Source organism: Arachis stenosperma, chromosome 10, assembly GCF_014773155.1.
Source record: "Arachis stenosperma cultivar V10309 chromosome 10, arast.V10309.gnm1.PFL2, whole genome shotgun sequence".
NCBI classification, from domain to species: Eukaryota; Viridiplantae; Streptophyta; class Magnoliopsida; order Fabales; family Fabaceae; genus Arachis; species Arachis stenosperma.
The window spans coordinates 72348446-72360707 of NC_080386.1; the positions used below are offsets into that span (position 1 = coordinate 72348446).

Below are 12262 nucleotides of genomic sequence, written 5' to 3' on the forward strand. Positions count from 1 at the left end.
CTTTAAGTTGGTCACGTGCCGCTTGTCACGCGTACGCGTCGCTTGACGATTCCTTCCCACGCGCACGTGTGGGCCAGGTTCACGCGTCGCTGGCAGATTGCCAAAATCCCATTTCTTCATGAATTATCCATTTTTGCATGCTTTTTCTTCATTTCTTCAATCCAATCTTTGCCTTCTAAATCGAAAATCACTTAACAAACATATCAAGTTATCGAATGGAATTAAAGTGTTTGAGACCTAAAAAGCATGTTTTCACTTTTAAGCACAAATTTAGGAGAAATTCACAAAACCATGCTATTTCATTGAATAAATGTGAGATAAGTTGATAAAATTCTCTAAATTTAACACAAGATAAACAAAAAAGTTGGGGTTTATCACGTCTCTACTGACCACTACGTTCACCACCACTGTTGGAGTCGTGCCCGGGTTCTCGGGAGGATATTGTCTCAGCTTCACAATTCGTCTCTAATCCTCTTCGGAGTGTTCTCTCTCCCTCCTCCTCTCGGATAGCCTACTCCAACCCATCATTTAGATCGAAACAATTTTGGGTCTTGTGCCCAAAGTCCTTATGGTAATCGCAATAAAGGTTCTTGTTCCCCCTGTCCAATCTTTCAATTGTCTTGGTTTGGCTAGGATGCCTTTGTCTGCTATCTGTTGGTAAACTTCTACTATCGGAGCCGTCAACAGGGTGTAGTTCGTAAACTTGCCCACACGGGAAAATGGCTTGTACGGTCTCCCAGATGTTGCTTCTCTTGGTACCTCCCTTGGCTTCTTAGGGTTACTAGCTTGACGAGCCGGCGGGATAGCTAGCTGCCATTTGTTAGCAGCCACTACTTGGCTGATTTCTTCATCATTGATGTACTCTCTAGCTACGCTTTGTCTTTTTTGCATTGTCCAGATAGGGTTGGTGGTTAGATGCTTCCTGAAGTCTTCGTTCAACAGGCCGTTAGTGAGGCGCAAACTGGTCACAAAGTCCGTGAGGTAGTCAATTTCTAGACACTCATCATTAAATTGGTCCAGATAGTTCCTCGTTGGTTCGCCGACGCATTGGGTCACTTCCAATAGGTTGATCGGCTGCATTGCTTTGGCAATTCACGTGGTGAACTATGCAAGAAACATTTGAGAGATATCCGCAAAGGCCATGATGTACCCTTGCGGTAAGGAGTTGAACCAATGTATCACCGGCCCTGCGAGGGTCATTGAAAATGCGCGACATCTGATTGCCTTTCCTACACCTTCCAGGTTCATCTTGGCCTCAAAGGCCGTGATGTGCTCTTGCGGGTCTTTGGTTTCATCATGCCTCATGTTTGTTGGCTTGTCAAAATTCTTAGGTAAGCGAACTTTGAGGATGGAAGAGTGAAAAGGAGTTGCGCCAATCACTACAGGATTTCGGCGTTTCCTTTTCCTCTCCTCCCTGTGTTCTCGGCTTCTCGACTTGCCGCGTGACTAAGGGAACTGGGTTCGATCGTCAGTTTGGTCGTGCCCGTTGTCTTCCTCTCCCTGGTGCCTTTCTCCCAACCTCCTTATGGGGGACCAGGTGCGAGAATGACTAGGCCGGGGCTCAGTGCACGAGCTAGTGTTACGGCTAACCTCGGGGTTGTAGTGATCCCTCGCGGCCAACTCTCTCTTCAAGTTTTGGACTCTATGCCTGAGCTCCTGCGTGATTCGAGAGCTATCGCTATCAATACCACCGAACAAACGCTTCTTTGGAGATCGATCTCGGGAGGGGTCTTGGTCAGTGGGAGTTTTTGGGCTCCTCTGAGAAGTCTCCGAGCTCACTCTGCTCATGAGCTAACCCCAGGACGTTCGGTGCCTCCACCTTCCTCTTGTACCTGCTTGGGACAAGGAATGGGTTTTATTTTCTGCCTGTGTCAAGTCCATGCAGACGGCGTCATTGTTCGTCAGTTCATTGACTCGTTTGGTTGAGTGGAACGGTTGGTGGTGAGAAGCGAGACCTGAGAGTGCTCGGCGTGAAAAAGGATGTCGTCCACGAATGTCGGTAGGTCAGCAGGTGGGGTCACCTGCAATGACATTTCAATGCTAAGATAAGCGTCTGTACGAAAATGCGGTTAATTAGGATAAATGTGTGACGTACCTTAGAAGATAAATAGGTCTCTCTTTTTTTATACCTTTAATTCGGATGGGCCCTTTTATTTGGGTCTATTCGCTTGAAAACTTCCACTAGCTGTCCAGGTCTTTTCTAAAAAATGGTGTGACGACGCATAAGTCAATTTAATTCATATAGATAAAAAAATTCCTTTCATTTGGGTTCATTCGCCTGAAAACTTTCACTAGTTGTCCAAGTTTTTTTTAAAAAATGGTGTGACGATTTTAAAAAATGGTGTGACGACACATAAATCAATTTAATTCATATAAATAAAAAACCCAACCGATTAATAATCTGCCGAATGCCTCCAATTTTTATTGGGCTGGCCAGAACACCACGTATCATTGACGTTGGAATTGTTCAGGCACCATGTTCCTTCCAATGCACCATCGGGTTGCATGATTTATGTGTGATGTAAGAACTAAAAGCATATAAGAATATCTAATAAAGTGAATAATGCAACAGTATATATGATAAAACAAAATAAATAAAATAAATCTTTTTCGTACGAATTTGTTTGGATATTATTAAATTATTTAAAAAAATTAATATTTTTTTTATTTTTTAATATATTTAACAAATTTTTAATAATAAAAATAAAAATATTTAAAAAAATCTCCATTTAAAAGTTATATATGTACATTTTTTTATAAAAAAATTTTTATTTTAAAAAAATATTTTTAACATAATAAATAAAAAAATATTTTTATAGTTGTATCCAAATATAATTTATAAATAATAAATATTTTTATATAAAATATCTAAACATCAAATTATTTTTACTTTTTTTAAAAAATTACTTAAAAAAATATTTTTTTTAAAACTAACCTAAACAAACTCATGATATCCGAATAAATTACTAATGTGAAATTGATTTTTTATAGTAAGTCTTTGGCAGCATTTTTCTCGTGATCTTATAATCTTTTTTTTTTTGGGTCAAGGTGATCTTATAATCTTATCGCGACTAATTAGAAGCGATATTTTTGAAGTTTGAGATCCCCCCCTATAAGCGCACCAAAAATAAAAATGATACGCAACAAATAAATAATTTCTCTTACAAAATACAAAATAAATAACCTTTTTTAATTTTTAAAAATTATTTTAGCTTGCCAAAAGAGATGATCCTATTCAATTCATATCTGGTCCCTTCGAATTTCTCTGCGGTTAGATGCAATTGTTGGATTTTCAAAATAATGGTCAATCTTTGATATCAATTTTAAATGGACTTGATCCTAAAACTTGGTTACACGTCTCCTATAAAGAGATAAAATTGTTAAGGAAGAAAGGACAAAATTGCTGATATTACTACTTCAAGTTTAGTTCAGCTAACCCAAAAAGAAATATAATATTTATACACTTTAAAGTAGGTGTGTTCTTTACAAACACTTAAACACAATTTGTGTGTGAAAATCTGGATATTAATAATGAACCGGTCACACTAAAATTAGTAAATTACAGAGTAGGAGGGTAGAGAAAAAAAAATTTAGATGTTCAAAAATAATTTCTGAATAAAAGTAATTATAACAAATAAGCGAACATCTAGTTTTCTTTTTTAATCTATATAAATAGCCTAGCAGGATTCCCATGTTGGAAAAAAAAAACGAAAATTGGAAAAACGACAAATGCTGATGAATGAATACTGTGCATCATAATTATCAAAGTTAAAAAAAATTAAAGACATCAAAACAAATCCATGATTTCATAATTTCATCAGTAACTGGCCTCTAAGATCACCTGTTCCATGGATGAAAAATTATCTCAGAACGTTATTTTGCTTGTTATGGCATCTTTTTTGGTTAAACCACCCTCCTTCATTGGTCATGTGATGTCTTTGCAGCTTTCTGGTTTATTGAGCAGTGTCGTTTTGCTTTTTGGTTCTGGTCAGTTCATAGAATCTCATCATGAAAACTTAACCTGAAGATGATGATTTCTGTTCTTGTTGTGATCCTAGTACTCTTCCTTCTCCTCCTGCATCTACAGTTCCTGTTATTAATCCTGCTTCAAAATTCAGTGTGCACAATCAACTTAGAATCTAGTAAAATTTTGGAAAATTTGTTTGTACCTATGTTTGCACAAATACAACTACTATTAAATTAAACATAATGCGGTAATATATGCAAATATAAGGGTAGCCCAATGCAGAAGCATCTTGGGTTAACGCAGGGTTTGGGAAAAGGCTGCACCTAAAGGGTGTAATATCCGTAGCCTAACCTGACAATTATATCAGTGGCTGTTTTTACCGCTTGAACCCGTAACCTTCAAGAAATTAAAGAAGTTTAAAGTAGTAGCTAATGCCGCATATATATGTGACTAAAATTATTGAAGTATTTGTGCAACGTATATAGGTTTGTGCAATAAAACAGAATTATGGCACAGTTGGATACTAAACCAGTGGTAGAAATTGATGAAGAAGCTGAAATAGGTTCTGATGAAGCAACAGTAGGTGTGAACTCCTGAGGTGACATATCAGGGAATTGTGTCTTTTTCACATAAGCTGTTGTTGGAACAAATTGATGCCTACTTAGCCCATAAATTGGTTGGTAATATGCTGGTAACCAACGAAATGGAAAGTGTTGTCCACCATATGCATTATAGTAATTCTGCTGAATAACAAAACAAAAAGGATTTATGATTAAAAGGATTTGAGAGTTGTTTAATCAACAAAAAATTCTGTAAACTAAGATAACGAACCATTTCATATACTTCCTGTTGGGGTGGGTAACCTGGATACCTGAATGTTGAAGGGAAACTTTTCAATTAGAATATATTATGATAAATAAAATAAATTGCTGAATTTAATTTGTCAGATGTTTACATTTTCCTAATTGCAAGATATATAATTTATTTACCTGTAGGGTGGATAAGGAAATGTATACTGTGGAATATGCTGATTATAATAAGTGGAGGTTCCTTGATGAACTGGAATTGGTGCTGTATTCCAAGAAGGGCTACTGAATTTTTGTCTAGTAGCTGCAACATTATTTAAAAAATAAATAAAAAAAGATGAATGAAACTGAACAACCTTATTAGCAATCATAAACATGTTTGCTTTGGTTGCATGTAAGAAATTCAGGCCAAGTTGAAGAGAACTATATCAAGAAAAACTAGATTTTAAACAAAAGAAGTGAAAAATTAAACACCTGTCATAGATGATGGATCAATTTTTTGTGCACCAAGAGATGCAAGATTACAATTAGCCCTCCTTCCATCTATCACAGGATATGGATTCTGACAAGCCCTTATTGCAGAATTTGGGTCCTTGAATGTTACCTTAAAAGGACCAAAAATAAAAAATAAAAAATAAAAATCAGAGACTAATTAAAGTGATGAGAAAAGAATAACTATGTGGAAATGGGGTGTTAGATTTTACAAAGCCGTATCCTTTTGATCTTCCAGAGTTTCTGTCAGTGATGACAACAGCTTCTAAGATCTCTCCAAACTGATCAAAATAACGTTTCAGAGTGTCTCTTTTTGTTTCCCAAGCTAAGCCTCCAACAAAGATCTTGGTATAGGTTGTGTCACCAATTACATGTTTGGCAGTGTTTGGATTCATCAACATCTTGTTCTGCCTCGGCCGTGACATGTGATGAATTCACTTCACAAAATCACCTCAAGTACTAAACAACACTTAGGATTCCCAGAAAAAAAAAAAACCCAGACTGGAAAAATGATGAAAAAGTCAGAATAGCCGTTTGGTTGGTTGTAAAGTATAAACAGCGAAACAAATTCAATGATATCAAATCAACCAACGAAGGGAAACAAATCTTTCCATCAAACATGTGCTGTGCAATCTTCTTCTTCTTCTTACTCTTAGTGATTCTCGTTCATTCTAGCGAGGAAAAGAAAAGACACTACTCGATTTTCATACTCAATGTTTCCTCAGATTCCACAACAAAGATTCCCTTAACAAGAAACTTAATAATGAATAGTAACAAAGCGTTGATATTAAATAAAAATGTTTTAACGGAGTGGTAAAAAAGCATAGATAGGGGGAAAACAAAAATCATACTAAAAAACAAAAAAGAGGAAATCAATTATTTATGCAAAATTTGTGCATATCATGATGTAGAAGAGTAACTTAGAAAGTTGGCAAAATGACAACAGCTGGAGCAAGAAAACATGTAAAATAAAATAAGAAAAGTATAGTAACTAATAACATTTTTGAACAATATGTGAACAATGCGAATTAAAGGGTTAAAAGAGTAAATTTAATGAGTAACATTAAATTAGGGTGTAGTGTACTTGTACTTGATTAATGGTTGTTCATGTTGTTTAAGATAATCATTATTTACCTAGCACTCCTCAATAAAATAAATAGTATGGTGATTTTTTTGTATTATTACATATACAGAGAGAGTAAATTCTACTCATGCCATCAGCAATAAAAAATAGAAAATATCAGACCTTTTTTTATTTACTATGCATTTATTTGAGAAAACTTTAAAGTTAAACGAAAATTATATTTATTTTAAAAATTTTTTGAGAGACAACATTGTAGAATCAACATTACAACCAATAATCAATATAAAAAATATCATAAATTTATAAAAATATTATTTAAAATTCAAATAAAAAATCTAAAATTCAAACTTAATAAAATCTTATTTTTTGTAGATTTAATAATATTAACTAAAATTAACTGCTATAATATTAACTTTTAGCATTATTTTTTATTTATTATAAATTATAATAGAGTCGAGAAAATGTCCCATTTTATTACAAATCAACAAATAATTAAATAATTCAATAACGCATATAAATGCCGTTAGATTGATGATATACACAAGCTTTGGATGTGACATGTTAGGAAAATGTAATGGCAAAATGGGGTTTTGGTGATTGAATGAATAGTGTGTATGCAACTATGATTTGTTAACGTTGCTATGTTAGTACCTCACCCGTTGTGATATTATGGTATGTTTGCCCATATCAAAGCTTTCCCAAACTTTTTAATGGGTCCAATGAGATACTTGCCTGACTGTATTCAACTTCTAATTTTTTTTGAATTTGGCCTCTTCTACCATCACTTATTTAAATTCTTCATTTATTCGCTTTCCATTTTCATTATAATAACATATCAAATTATTATGCTTACCGCGTGGAATAATGTGTATTGTGTTGACGCCATTTGGGGCAATTGGACCACGAAAAGAAACACAATCTCCGTCCGCTGTATATCTACTCTTTACCCCCGGCCAATTCGTCTTATCTCATTTCCTATTCTGTAACAAAATTATTCCATCCATTTATGTAAAACGTTTTACCATACCGGTAAATATAAAAAATCATTACTTTTATTAATATAATATTATATATTTAAATATACGCATATTATTTTAAATTTATGCCTATCAAAATTAATATATTAAGTTAACACACATTTATAAAATTTTTAATTTAGAATCCGTTTGAAAAATTTTAAAAATAATTTGTTTTTATCTTTTAATTTATGAAAAGTAGTAATATTAATGTTTTGTACAATTTTTAAAATCAAATTGTAGTTTAAGAAATTATTTAAGAATTTATAGAGAAATTAAAATCATATTTCTTTTAAAATAAACACTTTTAAAACTAAAAAGCTAAACACAAAATAATTTATTTATATACTATTTTTAATATAATTATTTATTATTTAAATTATTTTTTATAAAAAAAACTCAATTAAACTGTTTACTCAAATCAGACTTTTATCCAATGATCTAAGAGTAAAAAGAATGTAAGCCAACATTGTAAAATGATTTCATATAATTTACTTTATTTTATTTTTTTGTTATAATATATGCTATGTGTTCCTTTTGATACATATTTTGTGTGTTTCCCTTTTATATGAAATATTTGGGTTAAATAATTTACGCACCCGAGTATTGTCTAGCTGAGGTACTTTTAATATAAGAGAGAAAAATAAAAAATTAAAAAGGATGTCGGCCCTTTAGGGTTAATTTAGCCACTTAGCAAGGTAGCAAGTTAGCATACCTTCCCGGTTTGAAAAAAAAGTAATGTTTTTATAAAGTTGCATTCACATGATGATGAGGCATTCCTCTTGATTGGATCAAAGGCAAAAAGGTTAAAATAGATAAATAAATAAACAAATAAAAAACTAAAAAGAAAGAAAATTAAAATGACGAGCATTTTTCTTGAGTCAATATAGTGTCTTCTGTTTTAGCATCCTAGGGAGAGAGGGAGCGAGTTTGTGCTTCTTCTATTGTATATATGTATCACAGCAAATGACAAGAACAGCTTATCTTTTTTTCCTTTCTTTCATGCATGTCATGATCAATCAATCTTATTAAAAAAAATAAAAAAATTCTAGATAACTTAATTAGTTATGCCTTTTGCATTGCTGCTAAATGCATGCATATAATAAGAGGAACAACCATGTCTAATTGATATAAAAAATTATCCACCAATTATTTAGTCTACAAAAATATAAAACAATTTTATATTTATAATCAAAATATGAATCATGATACAAAAATATACCGGTATAATTTTTTTATTTGTAATTTGATAATTTATAAAAAATAATTATTACACTAGTATTGGTACTAAAAATAAATTTTTTCAATAAAAAGACATTTTGATTATTGATTGTGTCGACTACAGAAGTATAGACAAGTAAGTCCAAGTTAAAGAAAGATGGTCTGGAAATCAAAAAGTAGTTATTGACTTTTCTTGAATAACAAGACTTGTTTTAAACTAAGTTGAAAATATGGATGCGATTTTGGGGGAACGAGCAAAAGAGTAAACGTAGGACTTAGAGATTAAAATAAGAGAAGAAGTGAGATGTTAAAGTTGAGAATCAAGATTTTTCATGATCAAGTCATGATAATGGCCTGAAAAAAAGAAGAAAGCTAAACAATACAGAAAAGAGAAGTATTTTACACTCTACTTCTACCGTCTATAAATAGAGAAAAGCAACAGAGTTAGGAGACTTCAATAAAAAATATTTCACCATCATACCAAATTCTACAAAAATTTCCAATCCTATCGATGCATATGAGTATCAAGAGTTCATTTTTATTCTGTTTTTCTTTGTTTTTTTTGTTCGTTTTACTTCATTTCTTTACTTTTAATATTTTATTACTTTATTTTTTTTTAATTTTAATTTTACTCTTTAATTTATTTAAAACTTTTATTTATTTTACATACTTCCTTTTATTTGCTACAATTTGCTACCACTATTTTAATGCAATTTATTTTGATACAAATACTAAATAATTTTTGGATCGAGCCCATTTTTTTTAAAAGAGTCATATTTGTTTCCCAAAATAAAATCTTTATACAAATTTAATTTAACACAATATTAAAATTACCAAAAATCAGAACAATTACTTTTTATTATTTTAACAATTCATTATTCGATTAAAAAATATAAAAATAATGAGTGACTAAGTATTTATTACAAACAAATTCAACCAAATTTTATCATATAATCGGTTTTTATATCATGCGTTGTATTATCCGACATCACCTTAGCTCTTTTTTTCCTTAATTTAATTTAGTCATTGTTTCTTTTGTATCTTCTGCTTTTTCTGCATTTATTTTCTTCTGCTCCTCCTGCATTTTCTTTTCATAATTTCTGCTTTCTCTTTTTCTCTTGTGTCTTCATCTTATAATACCTCTTTCTTTCTGTTGGTCGAAAAATACTTTCGAAAGGATAAGCTAATTCGAAAGGTTGGAAAGATGTTAGGAAGGAAGTAGAGATCGAAAATATACGCGTGCAAGCGTTAAATGGAAGTTATCTGACGCGTACTCGATTCTGATACCTTAACGAATCGGGAAAGTAATTTGAATAAAGAATCGAATGGTACTTTCGAATAGAGAATCGAGCGGTTACGAAAGTAGAAAAGTTGAAGGTTCTCTCTCTGAGTGAGGAAATTTATGGGTATCGTCTATGGACAAAAGAGCGGGAACAGTTACCTAAGAGTCTGCATATAAGGCAGCGTCGTATAATTAATGGTCGGTTACTGATATGGGTTATAAATATTAGTAAGTTTTAGGAAATAAGGGTTAGAACTTTTCTTCAGAAATACACTCAATCACACTCACATCTCCAGCAAATTTCTGAGTCTACATTTGAGTTCGACTTCTGTAGGCTTCCTTCCATTGTCTTTAATTTTTCATTTACAATTTTTTGTAAACTTTACTTTTTCCTGTCAGATTTATTTTCAAAGCATCTTTTAATTTTATTGTCAGATTTACATTCAAAGTTTTCTTTACTTATTTGTCCCATTTATGTTTCAGCATCTTTAAGTTTTCTGTCAAAAGTCCTTTGATGAAATCGAAGACATTTTAATCGCTTTCTTTATAATTCAGCATAAGTCATTTCGATTTCAGTCAAGTTTACTTTTCAAATATTTTCTTTTATACTTCTTTTATCCTTCTTGCACTTTTCAAACTTATTTTCTATGTTAATACTCGTCTAATTCGAGAACCTTTGATGCAATTATAGAACTGATACCTGCAAAAGAGGAGTAGGTTTCGTTCTCAGACCATTAGAATCGAACCACCATCGATTTGATAAAAATCGATAAAACAAATTGGCATGCTCAGTGAGACAATTTTAAACTGAAGTGTGTCGAAAGATTTATTTCATGGTGTTATTTGGTGTATGCAATTGAGAAGTGGAAGGATTATTCACATGGCTAATGAAGCGTCAAATGTGAATGGTGGTTCGTCCACCAATGATAGTATACCAGTAATTGTGCAATCTTCGGACATTACTTCACGTTCGGAAGGTGTGGTTCTAAGTGAAAGTATAGTGGTTACTAGCATACAAACTGGAAATGCTGGATGTAATATTCATCCACATGGTAATTTACCACCAGTCCAGCCTCCAATAACCACTAGTTGGCCTCCTTATGATCTTCCTCCCGGTTATACTCCATCGGTGAGTGGTTTTGTTCCTCCTGTTCGTTTCGGGAGTGTAAATGGAGTAAATAATTCTCAAAATTCACAATAGTATTCTAAGTTTTCTCGTGATTATAATGTGGGCTCTACATCGAATGCCTCTAATTCCATGGTGGTATTTCGACAACATGTAGAGGAAAGTCATCATGATTTAGTCAACTTATTGACTCAACAAATGACCAAAATTCTAAATCCCATGATGGCTGATCATGAATGAAAGTTTGAACGTCTTGCAAGGCAAGTTAAACGGATTGCTCGAATCGTTGATTATGATGAAGGTGAAAGGCATGATGCCAGGGAGAACAATGAAGGATTCAAAAATATATTTCAAAATGAAAATAATATTTTAAATAGGGAGAATCCTCAGATAATTCCCCGTGGTCAAAATGCAGATGATGTTCTAGCCAAATTACACGCTAATCATGGTGGTGAACGTTATCAAGTCACAAGAATTATGGAGGAAGTGCTCAATCGAGTTGGTTTGAACGTTAGTTTTATGAACTGACCCCATTTTGTCTTTGCTTTCCCTCAAGTTGTTCAAATGGCTGAAGTGCCAAGAGGGGTGAAAAATCCAAAGATAATCACAAAATTTGCAGAAGTTGGAGAGTCAACCACTGAACATGTCGCTCTATATTTGGTTGAGATTAGGAATTTAGCCAACGATAAGAATTTGAAAATGAAGTTTTTTCCTTCTTTGTTAACGAAGAATGCATTTACTTGATTTTTGAATCTCACACCAAATTCGATAATGACATGGAATCCGTTGGAAACTGCTTTTCATGCTCAATTTTACCGAGGGAAGTTGAATGTAACAGTTACTGATCTAGTTGCTTTGAAATGGGAAGATGGTGAAACCATCGATAACTATATGATATGTTTTAAAAATGCTAGAAGTAGATGTTACGTGTCATTACCTAAGAGTGAAGTGGTGAAAATAGCAGTTTTGGTGTTAGAATTCTATATGCGTTGAAAGTTGCTTAATGTGCATATCCCTGACTTAGCCCATTTGGTTGAAAGGGTTCATCAAGTCGAATTAATGAAAAAAGAAAAGGAAAAATATAGGAATGAACAGAAGTTAAAGAGTAAACCTTTTACGCAAAAGGAGAATGTTGCTTATGTGACCATGGAGTCCTCAGAAGAGGAATTCGATCTCGAAACGGAGGTTGATCTGGCTGAACTTGAAAAGGGTCCTCCATATATTTGTTCTTTACTTAAAAAGCTCCATAGTAATGAAAAAGTCGAATG

General features: G+C 32.8%; 2 protein-coding genes across 11 annotated transcripts; both read right to left on the reverse strand.

Annotated features, from left to right (window-relative positions):
- Nucleotides 1-203: 203 nt before the first annotated feature.
- LOC130958158 (uncharacterized) lies at nt 204-2666 on the reverse strand. Of its 3 annotated transcripts, none has more exons than XM_057885102.1 (2): nt 2391-2666; nt 204-2200 (listed from the first exon to the last, which is right to left on the reverse strand). In XM_057885102.1, the coding sequence occupies exon 2, from the start codon at nt 1078-1080 to the stop codon at nt 529-531; it is 552 nt and encodes a 183-aa protein (XP_057741085.1). In that variant the 5' UTR covers nt 1081-2200; nt 2391-2666; the 3' UTR covers nt 204-528. The 3 variants fall into 3 exon arrangements, with proteins under 3 accessions (XP_057741085.1, XP_057741086.1, XP_057741084.1); XM_057885103.1 differs by having other exon boundaries at nt 204-2021; nt 2130-2666; XM_057885101.1 differs by having other exon boundaries at nt 204-2021; nt 2096-2666.
- Nucleotides 2667-3007: 341 nt separating this feature from the next.
- Nucleotides 3008-6033, reverse strand: LOC130958196 (uncharacterized). Of its 8 annotated transcripts, XM_057885167.1 has the most exons (7): nt 5478-6032; nt 5248-5377; nt 4957-5077; nt 4799-4838; nt 4497-4710; nt 4319-4363; nt 3008-4102 (listed from the first exon to the last, which is right to left on the reverse strand). In XM_057885167.1, the coding sequence occupies exons 1-6, from the start codon at nt 5688-5690 to the stop codon at nt 4344-4346; spliced, it is 738 nt and encodes a 245-aa protein (XP_057741150.1). In that variant the 5' UTR covers nt 5691-6032; the 3' UTR covers nt 3008-4102; nt 4319-4343. The 8 variants fall into 8 exon arrangements, 7 of the variants coding, with proteins under 7 accessions (XP_057741150.1, XP_057741147.1, XP_057741149.1 ...); XR_009077341.1 differs by having other exon boundaries at nt 4319-4710; nt 5478-6033; XM_057885164.1 differs by lacking the exon at nt 4319-4363.
- Nucleotides 6034-12262: the final 6229 nt, after the last annotated feature.